Source organism: Erythrolamprus reginae, chromosome 4, assembly GCF_031021105.1.
Source record: "Erythrolamprus reginae isolate rEryReg1 chromosome 4, rEryReg1.hap1, whole genome shotgun sequence".
Taxonomy (NCBI): domain Eukaryota; kingdom Metazoa; phylum Chordata; class Lepidosauria; order Squamata; family Dipsadidae; genus Erythrolamprus; species Erythrolamprus reginae.
This window is the reverse complement of record NC_091953.1, coordinates 2,755,316-2,782,268: the sequence shown is the minus strand read 5'-3', so window position 1 is coordinate 2,782,268 and position 26,953 is coordinate 2,755,316. Positions and strand designations below refer to the sequence as shown.

The 26,953-nt window shown below is 42.5% G+C and overlaps 1 protein-coding gene across 1 annotated transcript in view; it reads left to right on the top strand.

The window, feature by feature from the left end:
• RELT (RELT TNF receptor) overlaps window positions 1–26,953 on the top strand; it is a 57,124-nt gene that overhangs the window by 5,968 nt on the left and 24,203 nt on the right. Inside the window, exon 2 of the mRNA XM_070751612.1 lies at window positions 23,682–23,762. Coding sequence (XP_070607713.1) covers window positions 23,718–23,762 — 45 coding nt within the window. The 5' untranslated portion in view covers window positions 23,682–23,717. The remainder of the gene's footprint in view (window positions 1–23,681; window positions 23,763–26,953) is intronic.

Genomic DNA, 26,953 nt, shown 5'->3' with positions numbered 1-26,953 from the left:
CCCTAAAACTGCTTTTTCCCTATGAACCATGAGTTGGTTGATCACGCGACCACGGGGATTCTGCAATTGTTGTAAATTCGAAAAATCGCTCATAAGTCACTTTTTTCAGTGCTGTTGTGACTTTGAATGGTCATTAAGTGAATTATTGCAAGTGAAGGATTACCTGTAAACCATTTTGGATGATGGGTATTGTTGTGGTTAACTCTGGCCCAGCTCCTGCCCCAAGGACTGGATGTGGGGGAGACATCCACATGCCGCAGGGCTATTTTGCTCCTGGTGGAATCTGCTGATGAAGGCTCCTCTGACCAAGACGACATGAGTGACAGGGAGGAGGAGAGTGGGGCAGACAGCTCAGAAGGAGATCAATTATCTAGCTCCTCCTTGGATTCAGAACAAGAGTTAATGATACAGCCACGCATGCGGAGAGCGATGCATAGGCAGCAACAACTGAGAGATTATTATCAAAGAAAATGAGGCCACCTGTGGTTGGGTGGGGCTATGGTCATTAGTGAGGCTGCTATAAAGAGCAGCCTGTGGATTTGGCCATTGTGGAGGATTATCTGATCTTTGTGTTTCGTGACTGCTTTACTGACTTTGACCTTTTGTGTGCTGATTTTTCCCCGCTTTGAAACTAAACCAGAGCAAAGGGTGTTTCACTTTGTGAAAGAAGAAGGACTGTGAATTGCCTCACAGCTGCAAGCTAAGTATCTCAGAACTGATAAGGGACTTGTATAAATTACCAGTTTGTTTGGAGACGAGGGCTCTTTGCTGTACCAAAAGAGGGCATGGTTTAAGTGAATTTTCATTATAAAGAACATTGTTTTGAATTTTCAAACGTGTGTGTGTCTGAAATTGTATCTGTGCATTTTCGGGAGGATTCTACCAGAGAGCCCGACAGAACAGGTATTTTTGCAGACTTAATTCTGCTTTTATTCCGCACAGAGGCAGGGAGAACAAATTGTTCTAGCTTGCAATTTCTCTTGGGGTTCTTTTGTTCCCCTAGAAACTCTTCTGCGGAATCCCTTATTGAAATAAACAAGATCCCTCTGCAGATCTGGACGGATTGCCGTCATAAACCAACCCAACGTCCCTCAGCTCAGGGCTGAATCCACCCTTGGAAGTAACGGATCTTATTTCCAGCAAACAGCATGATTATTGGTGTTCGATTTAGGAATATTTGCTATAGATTCCTCAGCATTTCATGCCTAAATTGGGACGAACCAGCGGTAGGCTACTAGCCGGAATAATAATAATAATTAATAATAATAATAATTTATTAGATTCGTATGCCGCCCCTCTCCGAAGACTCGGGGCGGCTAACAACAGTGGTAAAAACAACATGCGACAATCCAATACTAAAGAAGCTAAAAACCCTTATTTTAAAACCAATCATACATACAAACATACCATACATAAATTGTGGAAGCCTAGGGGGAAAGAATATCTCAATTCCCCCAAGCCTGATGACAGAAGTGGGTTTTAAGAAGCTTGCGAAAGGCAAGAAGGGTGGGGGCTATTCTAATCTCTGGGGGGAGTTGGTTCCAGAGGGCTGGGGCCACCACAGAGAAGGCTCTTCCCCTGGGTCCCGCCAAACGACATTGTTTAGTTGACGGGACCTGGAGAAGACCCACTCTGTGGGACCTAACTGGTCGCTGGGATTCGTGCGGCAGAAGATGGTCCCGCATGCCAAAACACGGGCTCTCCTGCAGCACCATGCACGATTTTGCTACCTCCACAGGTGCAGAAGCAAAATCGCACAAGCCCTTATGCAAGCGCAATTTAGCGTTCTGGCTACTAGCCCACCGCTGACTAGAACTCACCATCTCCTGGTGATTGGCCCAAAGTCAGCTAGCCAGCTTTCATACCTAAGTCGAGACTAGAACTCACAACCCCTTCCATGTTTGCCAGGGCCGATCCATGCGCACTCGGTTTTCAGTCTCCCAAAAAAAGTACTTCTGAGCATGCACAGGGGGTTTTTTTGCTTCTGTTTATTTTATTTTATTTATTTATTCATTTGTCCAATACACAAATACATAGGAAGAAAAATAGACATGTGGTAATTTATATAAGGGTGAAAGTGAACTTAGAGGAGAGGATATATGAAAGGAAGAGAATATATATGATAGGTGAAAGAAAGGAAAGACAATTGGACAGGGGACCAAAGGCACACCAGTGCACTTATGTACGCCCCTTACTGGCCTCTTAGGAACCTGGAGAGGTCAATCGTGGAGAGTCTAAGGGAGAAATGTTGGGGGTTAGGGGTTGACACAATTGAGTCCGGCAATGAGTTCCACACTTCGATAACTCGATTTTTGAAATCATATTTTTTACAGTCAAGTTTGGAGTGGTTCGTATTAAGTTTGAATCTGTTGCGTGCTCTTGCGTTGTTGCAGTTGAAGCTGAAGTAGTCATTGACCGGTAGGACGTTGCAGCTTATGATCTTGTGGGCAATACTCAAATCGTGTTTTAGGCGCCGTAGTTCTAAGCTTTCTAGGCCCAGGATTGTTAGTCTATTTTCGTAGGATATTCTGTTTCGAGTGGAGGAGTGAAGGGCTCTTCTGGTGAAATATCTTTGGACGTTTTCAAGGGTGTTGATGTCTGAGATGTGGTATGGGTTCCAGACAGATGAGCAGTAGTCTAGGATGGGTCTGGCAAAAGTTTTGTAGGCTCTTGTGAGTAGTGTGAGATTGCCTGAGCAGAAGCTGCGCAGGATCAGGTTAATATTACCGGACACCTTTTGAAAATGTAATCCAGCGAGGTAGACCTCGGTTTGTGACCAAAATTGGTTGCAAAATCAGGTGCAACTCTCATAAACGACCGCATTGTTGAGCGATGGACGTTTCTCTCTCCATTGCGGTCATCCACCCTTGATTTATGACCACAATGGAAGCCAAAACATCCGTGGCTAAAGAACTGCCCTGCTTAAATTTCTACTCTTGCTTCAGAGTTTAAATTTGGGTCCCTTCAGAAGCCGACAGAAAGAGGGTGAATTTCACGATGAAAAGATGCTTTGTTTATTATTATTTTGTGTTTTTCAACGTTATGTCAGGATTTTGAGTCGTGATATTTATTCCGCTGGTTGACTCGGTTTTAATTATTCAGGGTGTTTACTGGGCCCGGATGGATCAAAGCCCAGCTTTTGAAAAATGGCTGATGAATTTGGATAGGTTATTTTATTTTATTTATTTATTCATTTGTCCAATACACAATACATATGATAGAGAATAGACATGAAGTAATATATATAAAGATAATATGTAAAAATAGAGGAGAAGATACAGTATATGAAAGGAAGAAAATATATATGATATATGAGATAAAGGAAAGACAATTGGACAGGGGACGAAGGGCACACCAGTGCACTTATGTACGCCCCTTACTGGCCTCTTAGGAACCTGGAGAGGTCAATCGCGGAGAGTCTAAGGGAGAAATGTTGGGGGTTAGGGGTTGACACAATTGAGTCCGGTAATGAGTTCCACGCTTCGATAAGTCGATTGTTATAGTCATATTTTTTACAGTCAAGTTTGGAGCGGTTGATATTAAGTTTGAATCTGTTGCGTGCTCTTGTGTTGTTGCTGTTGAAGCTGAAGTAGTCATTGACCAGTAGGACGTTGCAGCCTATGATCTTGTGGGCAATACTTAAATCGTGTTTTAGGCGCCGTAGTTCTAAGCTTTCTAGACCCAGGTTGGATATACACTGCTCAAAAAAAATAAAGGGAACCTTGAAACAACACAATATAACTCCAAGTAAACCAAACTTCTGTGAAATCAAATTGTCCACTTAGGAAGCAACACCCATCGACAACCAATTTCACCTGCGGTTGTGCACATTCAACCTTGTACAGAACAAAGGATTCCATGAGAATAATTCACTTCATTCATTTTGATCTGGAATGTGTTAATTGAGTGTTCCCTTTATTTTTTTGAGCAGTATATATTTCTCGCTTTATTTTTGCCGCTTCTTGAAGTCTGTTTCATTGGTAGAGACCCTGAATTGAATCAGATTTGCTGTTTTCCTCAATTCCAGAAGGATGGATTAATTAATTAATTAATTAATTGGACCGGGACTCACTGCTCACAGTCACTCATGCCCTCATCACCTCGAGGCTCGACTACTGTAACGCTCTCTACATGGGGCGACCTTTGAAAAGTGTTTGGAAACTTCAGGTCGTGCAGAATGCAGCTGCGAGAGCAATCATGGGCTTTCCCAAATATGTCCATGTTACACCAACACTCCGCAGTCTGCATTGGTTGCCGATCAGTTTCCGGTCACAATTCAAAGTGTTGGTCATGACCTATAAAGCTGTTCATGGCACCGGACCAGACTATCTCAGGGACCGCCTTCTGCTGCACAAATCCCAGCAACCAGTTAGGTCCCACAGAGTGGGTCTTCTCCGGGTCCCGTCAACTAAACAATGTCGCTTGGCGGGGCCCAGGGGAAGAGCCTTCTCTGTGGCGGCCCCGACCCTCTGGAACCAACTCCCCCCAGAGATTAGAATTGCTCCCACTCTCCTTGCCTTTCGTAAGCTTCTTAAAATCCACCTCTGCCGTCAGGCATGGGGGAACTGAGATACTCTTTCCCCCTAGGCCTTTACAATTTTATGCATGATATGTCTGTATGTATGATTGGTTTTACAATAGGGGTTTTTAACTGTTTATATTGGATTGTCATATACTGTTTACTACTGTTGTTAGCCGCCCCAAGTCTATGGAGAGGGGCGGCATACAAATCCAATCCAATTCAATCAAATCAAATCAATAATTCCAGGAGTCCTCGGAGAGGGGCGGCATACAAATCTAATAAATTATTATTATCATTATGATTATTATTATTGTTGTTGTTTTGTTATTGTTGTTGTTGTTTATTTTATTTATTTATTTATTTCTCAAATTTAAATTAATTACAATTAATTAATCAATCAATCCCCTCCAACTGTGTTGTGAGAATAACAAAGGGTGGGGTGGGGGGTTTCTACTTCCCAAGTAAGGTTGTTTGAAAAATTAAAACAGCGTAGTCCTTGACTTGTGACCGCAATTGACCACCACATTTCTCTTGCTAAGCAAGACCTAAAATTGAGTTTTGCGCCCCATTTTTATAACCTTTCTCGCCACGATTGTTAAGCGAATCCATGCAGTTGTTAAAGTTAGTCATGCCGTCATTAAGTGAAACTGGCTTCCCAATTGACTTTGCTTGTTGGAAGGCGGCAAAACGGTGACCGCATGACACCCGAGGGACACGGTGACAACCATTGGAACCCAGGAATATAAAATCTGTCCCTCCTTCCATGTCTTCTCCTTTGACGGGGAGTCCTCAGCTTAGCAACATGCATTTGGGAGATCTGTTATGGTCGTAAGTCGAGAACTAGTTCTCTTTGCCAGGAAGCATTGAGACCAGATGCCACGATCTTCGATTTTTTAAATGTTGAGTTTCAAGCCAACGTTTCCATTCTCGTCTTTCTGAGGTGGGTCAAATGAGGACCCAGATTGTTGGGGGCAAGAGGCTGATTCTGTAAACCACTTAGAGGGAGCTTGAAAGCATTGTGAAGCGGTATAGTGCTATTGTCCTTCCTTCCTTCTTTCTTCCCTCCCTCCCTTCCCCATTCTTCCCTTCCCTTTTTCCCTTCCTTGTCTTTCCTTCTCTATTCCTCCCTCCCTCATTCTCTCCCTACCTCTCTATTCCTCCTTTCCTTCCCTCCTTCCTTCTTTCCTCCCTCCCTTCCCCATTCTTCCCTTTCTTCCCCTCCCTTTCTTTCCTTCTCTATTCCTCCCTCCCTCTCTATTCCTCCTTTCCTTCCTTCCTTCTTTCCTTCCTTCATTCCTCCCTTTCCATCCCTCCTTCCTTCTTTCCTCCCTCCCTCTCTCCCTTCCCCATTCTTCCCTTTCTTTCCTTCTCTATTCCTCCCCCCTCTCCCTCCCTCTCTATTCCTCCTTTCCTTCCTTCCTTCTTTCCTTCATTCCTCCCTTTCCATCCCTCCTTCCTTCTTTCCTCCCTCCCTCCCTTCCCCATTCTTCCCTTTCTTTCCTTCTCTAGTCCTCCCTCCCCCCTTCTCTCCCTACCTCTCTATTCCTTCCTTCCTTCCTTCCTTCCTTTGTTGGCATAGTGGTTGAGAATGGAGTATTGCAGGCTAATTCACAGCTCACTGTCAATAGTTCGATTCTGACCGGCTCAAGTTTGACTCGGCCTTCTGTCCTTCCGAGGTCGCTAAAATGAGGACCCAGCTTGTTTGGGGCTGACTCTGCAAATCACTTTAGATGAGCTGTGAAAGGACCATGAATTGGTAGATCAGTCTAAAGACTATTGCTATCCAGGGGCTTTTTAATTCCTCCGCATAATAAGATGCAGGTGATTTTTTTCCGTGAATTTGCAGGTCTTGGGGGCACTTTCTCCTCTAGCAAACTCTTAACTGCCCCAATTATGCTGTGTGTTTACTGTTCTTTTAGACAGGGGAAATTGCAATCTATCCAAATTACAGAGCACATATTTATCCGGTTTGTTGCTTTTTTAAAAAATGGGCCCTTGCTTCCCCCTCCCCTATACTTAAAGGTGGGCTTGCCTAGTGCGCATTGCTGGCAAGACCTCGAGCATTTAATGACTAGGTTAAAAAATAAAAAAGGCCCAGGTTCGGGCTTCCTTAAGCAATGTATGAATTAGTCTGAACATCCAGGATACAAGGAGGGAAGCTCTTTTGCAGGTGCCAATCAAATTGCAGCTGAGGTCTGCTAAAGATTGCTTTGCAGTTTTGGGCCTTGATTGCAGCTTGGCTGGCTGAACTGACCTGCACAAAAGTCTATTTTTGGAAGCAGTGATTTTCACTCCCTTCCATCGTTTTTCCACCCAGACTGGTTGAAAGCTTAGCATTTACCTGGCTTTGAGGAATCAAAGCCATATTTACGGCGCTGAAGGAATTCCATACAAGGCAAGTGGGGTGGGATTTTTTTATTTTTAATTAATGATGGGATAATGATTCATCCCAAAGCGAGGAAGCTGCAGGACTGGTGCATTACAAGAAAGATGGTTTCTTAACCGATTTTCTACAGAAAAGCAACTCTTATACCTCCTTTCTTTATACATCAAATATATATTTACTATACTATACATATACACCTCCTATTATCTCCTTACACAATGTCGTGTTACCTAAAAACGTCTGCGCTATACGCAGATTTCTGTTTTTCACATTTTCTCTTTTTCTTTTTAATTCCCTTTTTCTTTTCTTTCCCAACTTTAAACTTTTCTGCTTCTAAATAAACTCTAATATCCTCATACTCCTCTCCCTTTACTTTCTTCCTTTATAAAATTCCTTTACTTATCTACTATTACCTAATGTATACAGAAATATACATACTCTAGAAATTGACAACTTATTGGAAACGAGATGTAAGATTTAATACTATAATTTAAGATACACTTGGTAATAATATGGATATTGTTTATTTACATTGTTCAAGAAACATTATAAAGATATTAAGAGATTTACACGCTATGATGTATAATGTATGATGTATAATGTTACTATTTTTCCAAATTTCTTGATTTTGCATCCCCTTTCCCTACCTCCCCTTTTTTTCTTCTGTTCATCCTTTCCTTCCCCCTCTTTTTTCCCTTTTTCCTCCTTTCTTTTTTTTTGTATTTATAAATAAAGTATATTTAAAAAGAAAAAGAAAAGCAACGAAGAGGATTAGGGGACTGTAAGCTAAAACATATACAAACGTGATCTAAGTATTGCCCACAAGAATCATATGCTGCAATGTCCTGCCTGTCAAAGACTACTTCAGCTTCAACCACAACAACACAAGAGCACGCAACAGATTCAAGCTTAATATTAGCCGCTCCAAACTTGACTGTAAAAAATACGACTTTAGCAATCGAGTTGTCGAAGCGTGGAACTCACTACTGGACTCCGTAGTATCATCCCCTCAACCCAAACACTTTACCCTTAGACTATCCACGGTTGACCTCACCAATAATAGTACAATATATAACAAATCTAATAATTGAAAGTCATTTTAAAAACCCTTATTTAAAAAGAAACATACACATACCATGCCTAAACTGTATAGGCCCAGGGGAAATGTTTCAATTCCCCCATGCCTGACGACAGAGGTGGGTTTTAAGAAGTTTACGAAAGGCAAGGAGGGTGGGGGCAGTTCTAATCTCCGGGGGGAGCTGGTTCCAGAGGGTCGGGGCCGCCACAGAGAAGGCTGTTCCCCTGGGTCCCGGAGAAGGCCAACTCTGTGGGACCTAACCGGTCACTGGGATTTATGCGGCATTATTATTATTATGATGGTCCAGTCTCAGCTGTGGGTCGTATGTGCGCTGGAACTGACACAGGGCAATGTCTTGTGGGCCGTCCAATATGGCGCCGCGTACCACCTGTGGCCCGCGTGCCATTGGTTCGCCATTGTGGCGGCCTGTCCCATTTCAGACAAATCTCTGCTTAGAAACATCCAGGGGATGAAGCACCCACAACTTCTGGAGGCCACTCGTTCCACAAAGAGCCCTTCAGAAGGGAAAATTCATTGTGTTGCCCAAACAAAGCAAATCTGTGCAGATTAAAAACAAAATTAAGAAATACGCTTGAGAGAATGTGCTGGCACGGAGCCTGCTCAGACGCAGGGGGGAAGGCGAGAGCAACCGGAGGAAATTTCCATCTCACTGTCACAGCTGTGGTCTCTGAATGTTGTGTGTGTGTGTCTGTGTATTTCAGGGCCCTGGTGACACAACGGCAGCTATTGGGGGGATTGAAGAGCCTGGGAAACTGTTGGGCATCAGGGGATCCCAAGCCAGGAGAGGTGATCCTTGAAACATAGAAATATAGAAGATTGACAGCAGAAAAAGACCTCCTGGTCCATCTAGTTTGCCCTTATACTATTTCCTGTATTTTATCTTACAATGGATATATGTTTATCCCAGGCATGTTTACATTCAGTTACTGTGGATTGACCAACCACATCTGCTGGAAGTTTGTTCCAAGCATCTACTAGTCTTTCAGTGAAATAATATTTTCTCATGTTACTTCTAAATTTCTCCCAACTAACCTCAGATTGTCTACGGAGAGGGAGCGGCATACAAATCTAATAGATAGATAGATAGATAGATAGATAGATAGATAGATAGATAGATAGATAGATAATAATAATAATTTATTAGACTTGTATGCCGCCCCTCTCCGAAGACTCGGGGCGACTCACAACAGCAATAAAACAGTACAATACAAATCTAATAGTTAAAACTATGACTAAAAACCCGCTATCTTAAAAAAAAAACAATCAATACTATACAATCACAACCACACTTAACTCTTAATGGCCAGAGAAGGGGATACATTAATACATATCCACTGTTTCACTGAATTATATTGCAGTGTGCAATTATTGTACCACATGGCATTGATTAAGTGTTTCATCTTATGATTCTTGACAAATTTATCTTTTCTTTTATGTACGCTGAGAGCATAAAAGTCAAATTTGTGCTCCAAAGACAAATTCCTTGTGTGTCCAGTCGCACTTGACCAATAAAGAATCTACTCTACTCCAATCCCCGTGGGTACAACAAACCTCCTTGTCTTTGTGCGTTTTTCAACACTGTTCGCGTCACCTATTCAAATTAATGCAAATAAGCTAAAAAGGAAAAAATTATGATCTTAGTTCCTTTTTTGTTCCTAAATGTTAGACATTTGTTGTCCTAATGTCTAACACGAACCCTGCTGCACGAATCCCAGCGACCGGTCAGGTCCATTGTATGTTTTAGCCTCCAGTCCCCTAATCATCTTAATATTCTGAACAAGCTGTGTCTATTTTCTATTGTAAATTGTAATTGTTTTAAGCTGTAATTCTACTGTAATTAAGTTGTAATTCTCTTCCACTGGGACAGGTGGAAAGTAGACCTACCCAGTTCCTGCAATGTTCATATGTTTTATCCTCCAGTCCCCTAATCCTCTTTTTAAAAAATTTTTTATTTTTTTATTTTTTTATTTTTTTATTTATTTATTCATTCATTCATTCATTCATTCATTTGTCCAATACACAAATACATAGGAAGAAAAATAGGCATGTGATAATATAAAAGAGGGTGAAAGTGAACTTAGAGGAGAGGATATATGAAAGGAAGAGAATATATATGATAAGTGAGAGAAAGGAAAGACAATTGGACAGGGGACGAAAGGCACACCAGTGCACTTATTTACGCCCCTTACTGGCCTCTTAGGAACCTGGAGAGGTCAATCGTGGAGAGTCTAAGGGAGAAATGTTGGGGGTTAGGGGTTGACACAATTGAGTCCGGCAATGAGTTCCACGCTTCGATAACTCAATTGTTGAAATCATATTTTTTACAGTCAAGTTTGGAGTGGTTCGTATTAAGTTTGAATCTGTTGCGTGCCCTTGTGTTATTGTGGTTGAAGCTGAAGTAGCCATTGACTGGTAAGACATTGCAGCATATGATCTTGTGGGCAATACTCAGATCGTGTTTTAGGCACCGTAGTTCTAAGCTTTCTAGACCCAGGATTGTTAGTCTATTTTCGTAGGATATTCTGTTTTGAGTGGAGGAGTGAAGGGCTCTTCTGGTGAAGTATCTTTGGACATTTTCAAGGGTGTTGATGTCCGAGATGTGGTATGGGTCCCAGACAGATGAGCAGTAGTCTAGGATGGGTCTGGCAAAAGTTTTGTAGGCTCTTGTGAGTAGTGTGAGATTGCCTGAGCAGAAGCTGCGTAGGATCAGGTTGCTCTTCTCTGCACTCTTTCTACAGTCCCAACATCCTTTTTAATATCTGGATAAAACTGGACGTCCCTGCTAAGTGCAGAGGCTTGGAACTGAAAGGAGCCCATTGTTTTTTCTGCTTCTTATGACGCAGGATGAGTTCAGCCTTGTACTGGTTGATGCCACTGCCAGGGTTCCCACACGAGCGTGGCTCAACTCCACACGTGGTTGAAATAGCAAGCATCTTTGTTTGGGTACCAACATCTGTCCAACTGATGGGGACCAAACTTTCCGAGACAACCCAAGAAAAGGGTTTTGGGGTTTTGGTGGACAGCTCAATGAAGATGTCAACCCAGTGCGCAGCATATTTAAATAACATATTTAAATGTTTCTATCATGTCCCCCCTTTTCCTTCTGTCCTCCAGACTCTACAGATTGAGTTCATGAAGTCTTTCCTGATACTTTTTATGCTTAAGACCTTCCACCATTCTTGTAGCCCGTCTTTGGACCCCTTCAATTTTATCCATCTCTTTTTGTAGGTGAGGTCTCCAGAACTGAACACAGTATTATTCCAAATGGGGTCTTACCAGCGCTCTATATAAGGGGATCACAATCTCCCTCTTCCTGCTTGTTATACCTCTAGCTATGCAGCCAAGCATTGACTTACAACAGTTCCACTTAGTGACTGTTCGAAGTTACAACAGCGGTGAAAGGAAGTGACTTGTGGCTAATTGCGTAGCAGCAGTAAAAAAAAAAAAGCAAATTCCATGCTTGGCATGATTAGGAAAAGAATCGAAAATAGGTCAGCAAGCGTTGTATTTCCTCTGTACAAATCGATGGTGAGACCACACTTGGAGTCTTGTGTACAGTTCTGGACACCACACCTCAAGAAGGATATAATGGAACTGGAAAAGGTGCAAAAAAGGACCACAAGAATGGTCAAGGAAATGGAGACCCTCCATTATGAAACCAGGTTACAACGCCTTGGTCTCTTCAGCCTTGAAAGACGGCGTTGAAGGGGTGACTTGATCGAAGTGTATAAAATCATGCATGGGATAGAAAAGGTGGATGGAGAAAAATTATTTTCTCTATCACACAATACTGGGACAAGGGGGCCCTCCCTAAAGCTCATAGGTGAGAAAGTGAGGACCAATCAAGGGAAATATTTCTTCACCCAGAGGGTCCTTGGTTGATGGGATTCCCTTCCAGGAGAGGTTGTGACAGCTGTCAGCCTGGAGAGCTTCAAGGCAGGATTAGACAGATTCATGGATGCCAAGCATATAGATGGTTATTGAAACGGATGTCCAAGTGCTGCCTCTATGTTGGTTGAGGCAGGCAGGATTCTATTGAGTACCACTTGTTGGGGGTCAAGGGAAGGTCTTGCCTTCTCTTTCTGCTGAAGATCCCCATGGGCAATTGGCTGGGGAATTCTGGGAGTTGAAGTCCAAATATCTTCAAGTTGCCAAGGTTGGGAAACACTGGATTAGGGGACCGGAGGCTAAAACATAGGATGAAGGGTTGCAGGAACTGGGCATAGCTAGTTGAATGAAAAGAAGGATCAGGGGAGACACAAATAGCAGTAATCCCTATTCCTACTCCTCCAGACTTCAAATACTAAATCTAGAAAATTTACAACTAAGTCGTCTCCGAACTGATTTAACTGTTGTTCATAAAATCATACATCATAATGTGCTCCCTCTCAGTGACTACTTCACCTTTAACAACAACACAAGAGCACGTAATAGATACAAACTGAATGTAAATCGGTCCAAACTTGACTGCAGAAAATACGATTTCAGCAATAGAGGGGTCACCGCCTGGAACTCATTACCTGACTCTGTTGTTGCTTCCCCCAACCCCAAAATCTTCAACCTTACATTATCTACAATTGACCTCTCCCCTTTTCTAAGAGGTCTGTAAGGGGCGTGCATAAGTACACTTTTGTGCCTAATGTCCCTGTCCTACTGTCTTATTATCCTTTCTATTACTACGTTCAACTTATGTTATGTTATGTTATGTTAATATGTACTATAATACTATACAGTGATACCTTGTCTTACAAACTTAATTGGTTCCGGGACGAGGTCCTTAAGGTGAAAAGTTTGTAAGACGAAACAATGTTTCCCATAGGAATCAATGGAAAAGCGATTAATGCGTGCAAACCCAAAATTCACCCCTTTTGTCAGCCGAAGCGCCTGTTTTTGCACTGCTGGGATTCCCCTGAGGCTCCCCTCCATAGGAAACCCCACCTCCGGACTTCTGTGTTTTTGCGATGCTTGATTTCACTGAGGCTCCCCTTGCTGGGAAACCCCACCTCCGGACTTCCGTTGCCAGCAAAGCGCCCATTTTTGTGCTGCTGGGATTCCCTTGCAGCATCACAAAAACACAGAAGTCCGGAGGTTTCCCATGGAGGGGAGCCTCAGGGGATTCCCTTGCAGCATCACAAAAACACAGAAGTCCGGAGGTTTCCCATGGAGGGGAGCCTCAGGGGTATCCCAGCAGTGCAAAAACAGGCACTTCGCTGGCAACGGAAGTCCGGAGGCGGGGCATCCCAGCGGCAGCGGTGGGTTTGTAAGGTGAAAATAGTTTGTAAGAAGAGGCAAAAAAATCTTAAACCCTGGGTTTGTATCTCGAAAAGTTTGTATGATGAGGTGTTTGTAAGATGAGGTATCTGTACTTGTTTGACAAATAAAAAAATAAATCTTTCACGGATTCGCTACTTCACAGGTTTTCAAAGGGGGCTTAAATCCATTGAAAATTTAAAATCCATTACAAATTCATAAAATTCTTCTACAGTACTACTGTCCTCTATTAAAGAAACTGGTAGGTTATCCCGTGTAGTACCAGCTGAGAAACATTATAGAATGACATGCTGTTGTTTTTGCATAACTTGGCCATCGAAACCATGAGAGAGGAAATTCTTTGCGTTCTCAGATGCTGCCAAGCGGGAATCATTAAAGAGAGATCCAGTTCAGGAGAACAATTAATCAGTTTTTCTCCAGAAGTTGTAGGTGGTCCCATACTGGAAGTTTTAAAGAAGAGATTGGACAACCGATTGTCAAAATTGACGTAGGCCCAGGACATTGGAAACGCCAGAACTCTTTGTCCGCTGTCAGGCATCTGAAATTTGATCACGTCACCAGGAGGATTTGGCCATAAATTACTTTTTTCCCAGTGCCGTTGTAACTTCAAAAAGTCACTGAGTGAATGGCTGTCAGCCAATAAAAGGAATCATAGTTACAATTGTTAGAACTGTTAGAACTGGAGGACAGAAGGAAAAGGGGGGACAGGATCGAAACATTTAAATATATTAAAGGGTTAAATAAGGTCCAGGAGGGAAGTGTTTTTAATAGGAAAGTGAACACAAGAACAAGGGGACACAATCTGAAGTTAGTTGGGGGAAAGATCAAAAGCAACATGAGAAAATATTATTTTACTGAAAGAGTCGTAGATGCTTGGAACAAACCTCCAGCAGACGTGGTAGATAAATCCACAGTAACTGAATTTAAACATGCCTGGGATAAACATATATCCATCCTAAGATAAAATACAGAAAATAGTATAAGGGCAGACTAGATGGACCATGAGGTCTTTTTCTGCTGTCAGACTTCTATGTTTCTATGTTTCTAAATTCATAGCATCTCATCCTGATGCCAGGAAGGGTTTCAAATTCTTCAAATAATTTACACCCAGTAAACCGAGTAATTAAAAAAAAAAAAGGCTGGAAATTTTAGTCTACTTTCCCAGAATCTGTAGCTGGCATTAAAAAGAACCTTAGAGAATTTTTTTTTTTGCAAGTCTCTTGCGATAAATGCCTTCCGATTTGCAATTGGGTGAAATCATTTATGGAAATCCTGAATAATTCTCATTGCAACATGTTAGCGGAGCGACTTCTTCCTGCTTTGGGAAGACCAGGCCCCAAATTTCCTGGAACATCCTTCTTTTTGGAGAGGAAAAGCATTAATTTTGGCATTGTTGCAGACCTAATACGTCAACTTCAGATAGTGCCAAAATCAAGCCCAAGTTCAATTCAACCTCTGTTGTCCTCCACTTACAACCACAGTAGGATAGAATAGAATAGAACAGAATAGAATAGAATAGAATTCTTTATTGGCCAAGTGTGATTATACACACAAGGAATTTGTCTTGGTGCATATGCTGTCAATAATATTATAATATAATAATATAATAGTCGCCCCGAGTCTGCGGAGAGGGGCGGCATACAAATCAAATCAATTCAAATAAATAAATAAATAAATAAATAAATAAACAACAACAATAATAAAAAAGGTGATAACGATAACAATAACAACAACAATAATACAGATGATAACAATAACGATAACAATAATAATAAAGATGATAACAATAACAACAACAACAACAACAATAATAATAATAATACTAATAGGACTAGAAGAGGATCAATAGGCCCGACAATAAGTGAAAGTAACACAGACGTCATTGAACAGATGAGACAAGATAAATCAAAGTAGATGGTGTATTCTGTAATGCTAGTGCTATATAAATCCTTTGTAAAAGAATTTAGAAAGGACACTAGCTATTAGGAGGATTAAAAGAAATAAATAAATGGCAAATAAACATTACTGTGAAAAGGGGAGAAACAAATATATACAATTTTGTATTTTTTATTTATTTCTGGGTCTATATATCACATCTTGAAAGAAATATTTCTGCAAGAAGTCTAAGAATAAATACGAAAACATTTTCTTTTTATACACTGCTCAAAAAAATAAAGGGAACACTCAAAGAACCCATCCGAGATCTGAATGAGTGAAATATTCCCATTGAATACGTTGTTCTGTGCAAAGTTGAATGTGCACAACAGCAGGTGAACTTGATGGTCAATCAGTGTTGCTTCCTAAGTGGACAGTTTGATTTCACAGAAGTTTGATTTATTAGGAGTTATATTGTGTTTATTTATTTTACTTATTAGATTTGTATGCCACCCCTGTTGTTTAAGTGTTTGATTTTGATTTGATTTTATTGGATTTGTATGCCGCCCCTCTCCGTAGACTCGGGGCGGCTAACAACAGTAGTAAAACAGCATATAACAATCCAATATTAAAACAGTTAAAAACCCTTATTGTAAAACCAAACTTACATACAGACATACCATGCATAGAATTGTAAGGGCCTAGGGGGAAAGAGTATCTCAGTTCCCCCGTGCCTGGTGGCAGAGGTGGGTTTTAAGAAGCTTACGAAAGGCAAGGAGGGTGGGAGCAATTCTAATCTCTGGGGGGAGTTGGTTCCAGAGGGCCAGGGCCGCCACAGAGAAGGCTCTTCCCCTGGGGCCCGCCAAACGACATTGTTTAGTTGACGGGACACGGAGAAGGCCAACTCTGTGGGACCTAAGTGGTCGCTGGGATTCGTGCGGCAGAAGGCGGTCCTGGAGATATTCTGGTCCGATGCCATGAAGGGCTTTATAGGTCATAACCAACACTTTGAATTGTGACCGGAAACTGATTGACAACCAATGCAGACTGCGGAGTGTTGGTGTGACATGGGCATATTTGGGAAAGCCCATGATTGCTCTCGCAGCTGCATTCTGCACGACCTGAAGTTTCCGAACACGTTTCAAAGGTAGCCCCATGTAGTGTTGTTTAAGTGTTCCCTTTCTTTATTTATTTTTAGCAGTATATAATTCTGGCCTGTGGACTATACCAAGAGCTGGATCTAAAGACCTCAAATTTCAAACAAAATCCAACATTTTATTCTTTATGCAGTCGAGGTATTCTTGGAGGTATCCAAATCGGAATTGATTCCTTCTGTTCTCCTGGGTTTCACACCTTTCAGGTTTTTTTTCAACTTTTGGAAAAAAGAATTGAAACGTCCTTGAATGTTCTCTTGTTTTCAGGGCTCGCCAACCGTGGTAATTTTAAGACTTGTGGGTCACAACTCTCAATTCTTCAGCAGGAGTCGAAGTCCACAAGTCTTGGATGTTGCCCAATTCGTACATCCCTGGGTTTTGATAGCAAAAGCCTCGAGTTCAGTCACTTTCTCTTGACGCAAACTTTCAAAATTAGCTCCCCGTGGAAGCTTCGGCGGTGGCTCGTGGGGCCTTGTTATCGCTGGTGATGGTGGCACCTTGACCTTGTTTTCTGAGTCACAACTGTTCTCGACTTCTCAGAAGTGGACGCTGGCCTAATTAATAAAACCAAGAAGCCATCTATGGGGCGTTGAGACCTGGCCTCTCATCTTGGGGGGGCAGGGGGTCGCCCTTGGCTGGAATGTGAGCAAACTAACTGTATTTTTCAAAGTATAAGAAGCACCCGAATATAAAACGCACCTTAGTTTTGGGGGAGGAAAATAGGGAAAAGAATCTGCTTACCAGGTATTCCTCTGGCCAGCGTCCTTCGTCTGGTCAGCTTCAGCACATTATTTTATGCCCTGGTTAGGGCTTTTAAAAAAAACCTTATTCAGAGAGAGTAGCAATGAAAGAGCTTGCAAGTCAGTAAGAGCTGAGAAAATCATTAGCACCTGGTTATAGCTGGAAAGAAACATTTGGAGTAAGTTAGAGCAATGAAAAATACTACAAAGAAAGGGTTTGGAAAACATTCTTGACAGAGAGTAACAATGAAAGAGCTTGCAAGCCGGTAAGAGCTGGGACCATTGTTAGCATCTGGTTATAGCTGGAAAGAAACATTCAGAGCAATTAGAGCAATGAAAAATAACTCTGCAAAGACTTAGGGCTTGGAAAACATTCTTTGCAGAAAGTAACAATGAAAGAGTTTGCAAGCTGGTAAGAGCTGGGAACATTGTTAGCACCTGGTTATAGCTGGAAAGAAACATTTGGAGTAAGTTAGAGCAATTAAAAAAACTACAAAGACAGGGTTTGGAAAACATTCTTGACAGAGAGTAACAATGAAAGAGCTTGTAAGTTGGTAAGAGCTGGGAACATTGTTAGCACCTGGTTATAGCTGGAAAGAAACATTCAGAGCAATTAGAGCAATGGAAAAAAACTCTGCAAAGACTTAGGGCTTGGAAAACATTCTTCGCAGAGAGTAACAATGAAAGAACCTGCAAGGTAAGAGCTGGGAAGGTCATTAGTTCCTAGTTAGGTCTGTGGAAAAAAAGCTTCTAAAAAAGCTACATTCAGAGTAGCACCTGAATTTTCAGCTTCTTTTAGGGAGGAAATAGATGTGTCTTATACTCCAAAAAATACGGTATGTTTTTCCGCAGGACCAAATAAGATATTTGCGTTGCAACTCATTGCAAAGTTCTTTTAAGGCTCAAGGGCCCTTGAAGTTGGCGCTCTTGTCTTTCAGACCAGACGCTGGGATGAAATAGAACCCGGATGAAATGTGTGCCTGGCATTTGACGGTAGCCCTTGACTTACAACATGTTGTGGCCAGGCGGCGGTTGCGCTACCACTGCTACCAGTACACTGCGTGCACAGTTGTTGGTCTCTGGCGTGCACATGTGTGCGTCCCAGCAAGCTTTTACTTCTGCGCATGTGCAGGATCTCGTGCGGGGATGCGTATGATATTTCAGTGATTATTTTATTTATTATTATTTATTTATTGGATTTGTATGCCGCCCCTCTCCGCACATGCAAATAATTGGTGAAATCGTCCTCTCGTGTGTGCCCCCTCGTGAGATTTTACTACCTGCACATACATCTCACTGGGACGCGCACGCACCCACGCTGGAAATGTGGAGCTGCGCACAGGTCCTATTTGCTGCCGGTGCGCAATGTGGGCGCATACTGTGTAGCAAACTAATGCTGCTGATTCCCACAGCTCTTCCTCCTCCGATTCAGTTTCTGAAGTGGACGGCAGCCGAAAGCCCACAACAACTACCTGTACAATGGCGCCTCTATTTACGAACTTAATTTGTTCTGTGACCAGGTTCTTAAGTAGAAAAGTTTGTAACAAGAAGCAATTTTTCCCATAGGAATCAATGTAAAAGCAAATAATGTATGTGATTCAGGAAACCACAGGGAGGGTGGAGGCCCTGTTTCCTCCCAGGAGATTCCTAGAGTGGCCCCACGGAGGCTTCTCCCTGCCTTTTCCGGCTCTGTTTCCTCCCAGGAGATTCCTAGAGAGGCCCCACAGAGGCTTCTCCCCGCCTTTACCGGCCCTGTTTCCTCCTGGGAGATTCCTAGAGAGGCCCCACGGAGGCTTCTCCCTGCCTTTACCGGCCCTGTTTCCTCCTGGGAGATTCCTAGAGAGGCCCCACGGAGGCTTCTCCCTGCCTTTTCTGGCCCTGTTTCCTCCTGGGAGATTCCTAGAGAGGCCCCAGGGAGGCTTCTCCCCATCCTTTCCAGCCCTGTTTCCTCCCGGGAGATTCCTAGAGAGGCCCCACGGAGGCTTCTCCCTGCCTTTTCCGGTTACAATTTCAGAGGCTCCGGTTTGTAAGTGGAAAATGGTTCTTGAGAAGAGGCAAAAAAATCTTGAACACCCGGTTCTTCTCTAGAAAAGTTCGTAAGTAGAGGCGCTCTTAGGTAGAGGCACCACTGTATTTTGAAGCTAGCCATAGCAGAGTCCAGCCATCTTCCTGGTTTCTCAACCTCATCCAAACCTTTGTGGCTTGTTAAGTGCATGTGCAGCGAGCCAGAGATCTCTCGACAGGGGCTCCCTTGGCGAAGGTGTTGTGGGGCTGCTGTCCTTAGCATATGGGTTGTTTTTCCAATGGGGAGATGCCAGGTGTTAAATATTCCAGGGTAACAAGATCCGCCCCTCTCCACCCCCTGAGATTAGTCTATTCTTATCCGAGAATAAAGTTACCGAGTCCAGTTGAACTGGTGCGGCATATAAACATCGCTAATAGATAAATAAATAACTGTCTGGGAGACCTGGGCTGCAAAGTTGCAAACAGGCAAGTCGTGTACATTTATTTTTTTATTTTTTTATTCATTCATTCATTCATTCATCTATTTATTTATATTGGGAGTCGAGGACTACCCGTATCTTATTTGCCAGATAGATAGATAGATAGATAGATAGATAGATAGATAGATAGATAGATAGATAGATAGATATAGAGATAGGAAGATAGATGATTGATAGATAGATAGATAGATAGATAGATAGATAGATAGATAGATAGATAGATAGATAGATAGATAGGAAGATAGATAGATAGATAGATAGATAGATAGATAGATAGATAGATAGATAGATAGATAGATAGGAAGATAGATAGATAGGAAGATAGATAGGAAGATAGATAGGAAGATAGATAGGAAGATAGATAGATAGATAGATAGATAGATAGATAGATAGATAGATAGATAGATAGATAGATAGATAGATAGATAGGAAGATAGATAGGAAGATAGATAGATAGATAGATAGATAGATAGATAGATAGATAGATAGATAGATAGATAGATGATAGATAGATAGATAGATAGAAAGAAAGAAGATATAGGAAGGTAGGTAAGGAGAGAGGTAGGTAGGTAGATAGATAGGTAGATAGGTAGATGGTAGATGGGTAGATAGATAGATAGATGGATGTAAGGAGGGAAGTGTTTTTAATAGGAAAGTGTACCCAAGAACAAGGGGGCACAATCTGAGTTTAGTTGGAGGAAAGATCAGCAGCAACATGAGAAAATATTATTTTACTGAAAGAGTAGTAGATGCTTGGAACAAACGTCTACCAGCCGTGGTTGGTAAATCCATAGCCACTGAATTTAAACATGCCTGGGATAAACATAGATCCATCGTAAGATAAAATACAGGAAATAGTTTTGTTGTTTGTTGTTGTTGTTTTTGTTGTTGTTGTTGTTATTGTTATTATTATTATTATTATTTTATTTTTTATTAGACTTGTATGCCGCCCCTCTGCGAGGACCCGGGGCAGCTCACAACATACAATAGAAACAATATGAAACCAAATCTAATAATTAAAGCAGCAAACTAAAATCCCATTATGTTAAAAAAACCAGTCAGTCTACTCAATCGCATCCCTACCTAACATAATGCCCCATGCCTGGTGACATAGATGGAACTTAAGCGTCTTACCAAAGGCGAGGAGGGTGGGGGCAGTGCGAATCTCTGGGGAGGAGCTTATTCCAGAGGGCCGGGGCCACCACAGAGAAGGCTGTTCCCCTAGGCCCCACCAGACGACAATGTCTGTTTGATGGGACCTGGATAAGGTCAACTCTGTGGGACCTTATCGGCCACTGGGATTTGTGCGGCAGAAAGCACACAATAGTATAAGGGCAGACTGGATGGAACAGGGGGTCTTTTTTTGCCATCAATCTTCTATGTTTCTCTTCTGTCGGGCTCTCTGGTAGACTCCTCCCAAAAATTCACAGGTACAAATTTCAGATGCACACACGTTTGAAAATTCAAAACAACGTTCTTTATAATGAAACTTCACTTAACCCAAGCCCTCTTTTGGTATAGCAAAGTGCACTGGTCTCCAAACAAACTGGTAATTTCTACAAGTCCCTTATCAGTTCTGTGATACTTAGCTTGCAGCTGTGAGGCAATTCACAGACCTTCTTCTTTCACAAAGTGAAACACACTTTGCTCTGGTTTAGTTTCAAAGCGGGGGGAAATCAGCACACAAAAGGTCAAAGTCAGTAAAGCAGTCACGAAACACAACGATCAGATAATCCTCCACAAGGGCCAAACCCACAGGCTGCTCTTTATAGCAGCCTCACTAATGGCCACAGCCCCACCCAACCACAGGTGGCCTCATTTTCTGTGATAACAATCTCTCAGTTGTTGTTGCCTATGCATCGCTCTCCGCATGCGTGGCTGTATCATTAACTCTTGTTCCGAATCCAAGGAGGAGCTAGATAATTGATCTCCTTCTGAGCTGTCTGCCACACTCTCCTCCTCCCTGTCACTCATGTCTTCTTGCTCAGAGGAGCCTTCATCAGCAGATTCCACCGGGGGGGGGGCAAAACAGGCCTGCAGCATGTGGATGTCTCCCCCACATCCACAGTCCTTGGGGCAGGAGCAGGGCCAGAGCTAACCACAACAGTTTCTATGTAAAATATATCTATTGCTATAAAACTACAAATATGTCTCGGTCTCTGACTCCACTTGGACACGTGCTGAGCAATTCCCTGACACCCCTCATTTGTTTCTCTGCCTTCAGGATAAAAATTGGATAAAACGGTTGAAAGATTGAGCCGTCGGCTGCCTTGCGGCGGCTCCTGTGTGCAATTTGCCGTCTGCAGCAGGGCCGCGGCACGTGGCTGAACTCAGACCGAATAGCGCAGCATTTCTTTAAATAGCAGGGAGCGAGCTGGAAGGCTTTTTTGGGGACTGGCTTTAAAATAATAATAATAATCTCTGCAATCCCTTTGAAGGTGATTTCGAGGTGGTTTGGCTTTGGGTTTTGTGTGTGTGTGTGTGTTTGTGTTTGCATCCTGATTTTCCCTGTAAAAAGTCAAACACACACAAAAATAGTAATTACTCCTTAGTTAGAACCTCTTTTATTTAATGTACAGTGAATTTCTCCCTAGCAAAGTCTTCGGAGAGGGGCGGCATACAAATCTATTATTATTATTATTATTATTATTATTATTATTATTATTATTATTATTATTATTATTAACCCAGTGGCTGCTTAAATCCCACAGAGTTGGCTTTCTCCGGGTCCCGTTGACTAAACAATGTCGTCTGGTGGGACCCAGGGGAAGAGCCTTCTCTGTGGTGACCCCAGCCCCCTGGAATCAATTCCTTCCGGAGATTCGAACTGCCCCCACCCTCCTCGCCTACCACAGGACTCAGAAGTCCTATCTATTTCACCAGGCATGAGGGGATTGATGTATCCCCTTGTTGGCTAGTAAGATTTATGTGTGGTTATGATTGGGTAGGAATGACTGTTTTTAAATGATAGTGGGTTTTTAGCTATACTGTAGTTTTAATTTTTGGATTGTACTTAATTGTTTATTGTTGTGAGCCGCTCCGAGTCCTTGGAGATGGGCGGCATACAAATCTAATTAATAATAATAATAATAATAATAATAATAATAATAATAATAATAATAATAATAATAATAATAATAGTTGTTGTTATTGTTGTTGTTATTATTATTATTATTATTATATTATTATTATTATGTTCAAATGGTCACTGAACGAAAAGTTGTAATTTGAGAACTAGTTTGTACCCAATTCCTAGATTCTGATTTTAAAAAGATGTACGATAAGGGTAGCATTTGGTATTTTGACTTAAAATTCCTAGCCTGGAGTTGTTGTTATTATTTTCCAATGTTTTTATTATAACAATTTTCTTTTACATCACAGTTTCAAACTTTCCAACAGCGATATACCATTTACATGATCCTGTTTGTAGCCATTGTTTCTATATTTATAACGCAAATAATTACACAAAAAAATCATGTCTGTTTTATAGAATTTGAAGTGCAGATTCCAAAAATATGCTTAGTTTTGCTCTATCACATAACGTGTCCGATATAGAAGAATTTTTGTTATTATGTTACTTCTGATATGTAGTTTACTGTTTTCTTAAATGTCGGCAGTATATTTTTTATACCTTATAATAATGATGGTGCTCGGTGGAAGGAAGGAAGGAAGGAAGGAAGGAAGGAAGGAAGGAAGGAAGGAAGGAAGGAAGGAAGGAAGGAGAATGGGGATGGATGGAAGGAAAGAAGGAAGGAGAATGGGGATGAATGGATGGAAGGAAGGAAGGAAGGAAGGAGAATGGGGATGGAAGGAAGGAAGGAATCTTGAACTTGTGGGGTTTGCTGCGTTCTGTTTAAATCACACCCACGGGAAACTCACATTTCCCACACAGTCCACAACATCTCCAATTTCCTTTTCCTTAACTTAATCATACCTCCCCAGCAAACTTCCTTTTCCCGAGATAAACAGCCCGACTCTCCCCCCCCTCCCAAAATAACAGGTAGGATGAAAGTAAACATAGACCGCAATGGAGAGGGGAAAAAAACCACAATTTATTTGGAAGCCAATATAAGATCACGGAGCCTTGGCAGGTAACGGAGTCCCTGTCTTTCTTTCTGCCATCCCTGCAGATTTTGATTCCTGTTGTTGCTGTGAAATCGGACACGATGAAAAGTCATCCAGATTTCTGCTGGGCGGTCAGCCTACTCACTGTAAGTATCCCTGTTGTGTCTTGCAGTGGCTGGGAAGCATGGGTGTTGAGATCTGACTGCCTTTCCAGAAGTGATTTGGATTGAATTTGTCTGAAATGGGGTCGGGTTTCCTGCCTGAACAGGGGGTGGACTAGAAGATCTCTATAAGGTCCTTCCTTCCTTCCTTCCTTCCTTCCTTTTCTATTCTTTCTTCCTTCCTCCTGCATTCCTCCCTTGCTTCCTGTCTGCCTTTCCTTCCTCCCTCCCTCCTCGCTTCCTCCCTCCCTCCTCCCTTCCTTCCTATTTTCCTCCCTTTATTTTCTTTTTTGTTCCTTCTTCCCTCCCTATTTCCTTTTTTCTTTCCTTCCTTCCTCCCTCCCTCCCCATTTTGTCCTTCCTTCCCCATTTAACTTCCTTCCTTCCTCCTAAGTCTTTCCTTCCTTCCTTCCTTCCTTTCTTTCTGTTTTTTCTTCCTCCCTTCCTTCCTTCCTCCCTCCTTTTCTCCTTCCTTCCTTCCTTCCTTTTTTATTCTTCCTTTCTCCCACCCTCCCTCCCTTCTTCCTGTCTGCCTTCCCTCCCTCCCTCCTTCCTTCCTTTTCTATTCTTCCTCCCTCCCTCCCTCCTTTCCTCCTTCCTTCCTTCCTCCCTCCTTTCCTCCTTCCTTTCTTCCCTCCTTCCGTTTCTATTCTTCCTTCCTTCTTCCCATCCTCCCTCCCTCCTCCCTTGCTTCCTTCCTTTCTTCCTTTCCTCTTTCCTATTTTCTTCCCCTTTTTCTTTTATTTTGTTCCTTCTTCTCTCCCTATTTTCTCTTTTCTTCTTTCTTTCCTTCCTCCCTCCCTATTTTGTCTGTCCTTCCTTCCATCCATCCATCCTCCTTCTCTCTCCGCTTCCCTCCCTTCCTCCCTGTCCTTCCTCCCCTCCGTCTCTCATTCCCTCCCTCCCTCCAGTTTGCCCTAGAGATGTTTAGACAACTCATAGGCAGCAGAGGGTTTTCTGCTGACTTGGGCGGATCACGTGTCATTCGTGGGGAGAGTTTGCTTATACGAATCCTTCGCTCCTCCGTCCTGAAAGATTGAAACACAAATAGGTTTGGAATTTCAGCTCTGTCAACACTCACCCCAAAATTATAGTGGGGGAGCTTATCAAAGTAAACTTTCCAACCTCATGACTCAGTTAAAAAAAACAACAACTCCTAGAAATGTGGGATCCGAGAGCAGGTCTCCAAACGTGGCCACGTTAAAGATTTGTGGCCTTCAACTCCCAGAATTCCTCACCCAGCCTGGAAATGTGAAAAACAGGACATGAAAAACGTCCCTTTCAATAGTCATTAAAACCTACGTTTGTAAGTTGAGAATTGCCTGTACCAGCATCATCCTCGAACTAAGGAGGGATTCCCTGACTGTGAGAACAATTGATCAGTGGAACAGCCTGCCACCAGAAGTTGTGAATGCTCCAACAGACCAACACTGGACATTTTAAAGACAAGATTGGATAACCATTTGTCATAAGACCATAACAAGAGCCCTGCTGAATCAGGCCAAAGCCCATTGAGTCCAGCATTCTGTGTCACACAGGGGTCCACCAATTGTCCATGGGGATCTTGAGCAGAAGGAGAAGGCAAGACCCTCCCTTTCCCTTGACCCCCAACAAATGGGACCCAAGGAAACCCTGCCTGCCTCAATCAACATAGAGGAGGCACTTGAACCTCAGTTTCAATAACCACCATGGATACACTTGGCATCCCTGAATCTGTCTAATCCTGCCTTGAAGCTCTCCAGGCTGACAGCTGTCACAGCCTCTTCTGGAAGGGAATCCCATCAACCAAGGACCCTGTGGGTGAAGAAATATTCCCCTTGATTTGTCCTCACTTTCTTACCTATGAGCTTTAGGGAGTGGCCCCTCGTCCTAGTATTGTGTGATAGAGAAACTAAACCAGGAGAGAAGCAACTTAGAACTAAGAAGAAATCTACTGACAGTTAGAACAATTAATCCATGAAACAACTTGTCTCCAGAAGTTGTGAATGCTCCAACACTGGAAGCTTTTAAGCAGGTGTTGGATAACCATTTGTCTGACATAGGGTTTCCTGCCCAAGCCTGGGGTTGGTCTAGAACAGTGTTTTTCAACCAGTGTGCCGCGGCACACTAGTGTGCCGTGAGACATGGTCAGGTGTGCCGCGAAGCTCAGAGAGAGAAAGAAAACAAGAGAGAGAGAGAGAGAGAGAAAGAAAGAGAAAGAGAGGGAGGGAAGGTGGGAGAGAGAAAGACATAGAGGGAGGGAGGGAGAAAGAGAGCAAAAAAGAGAGGAAGAAAGAAGGATGGAGAGAGAGAGAAAAAAAGGGAGGGAAAGAAGGAGGGAGAGAGAAATATAGCGAAAGGGAGGAAAAGAGAAAAAAAAATTGTCCAAACTTTTTTTAGGGCCCCCCCCCCCCATGTGCCCCAGGGTTTTGTAAATGTAAAAAATGTGCCCTGGCTCAAAAAAGGTTGAAAATCACTGGTCTAGAAGACCTCCAAGGTCCCTTCCAACTCTGTAATTCTGTTATTCATGGGTAGGATCCAAAGCTGGTGGTAAGGATTCTATGGCCTTATTTGCCATTTTTTTAAAAAAAAATTATTATTATTATTATTATTATTATTATTATTATTATTATTATTATTATTATTATTATTATTTATTGGATTTGTATGCCGCCCCTCTCCGCAGACTCAGGGCAGCTAAAAAACAGCATGTAACAATCCAATTAATAATACAACTAAAAACCCTTATTATAAAACCAAACATACACACAGACATACCATGCATAACTTGTAATGGCTTAGGGGGAAGGAATATCTCAACTCCCCCATGCCTGGTGATAAAAGTGGGTCTTGAGTAATTTGCATAAGACAAGGAGGGTGGGGGCCATTCTAATCTCCAGGGGGAGTTGATTGCAGAGGGCCGGGGCCGCCACAGAGAAGGCTCTTCCCCTGGGGCCCGCCAAATGACATTGTTTGGTTGATGGGACCCGGAGAAGGCCAACTCTGTGGGACCTTATCGGCCGCTGGGATTCATGCAGTAGAAGGCGGTTCCGGATGTATTCTGATCCAAGCCGTGTAGGGCTTTAAAGGTCATTACCAACACTTTGAATTGTGACCAGAAACCGATCGACAGCCAATGCAGGCCATGGAGTGTTGCAGAAATGTGGGCGAATCTAGGGAGCCCCACGATGGCTCTC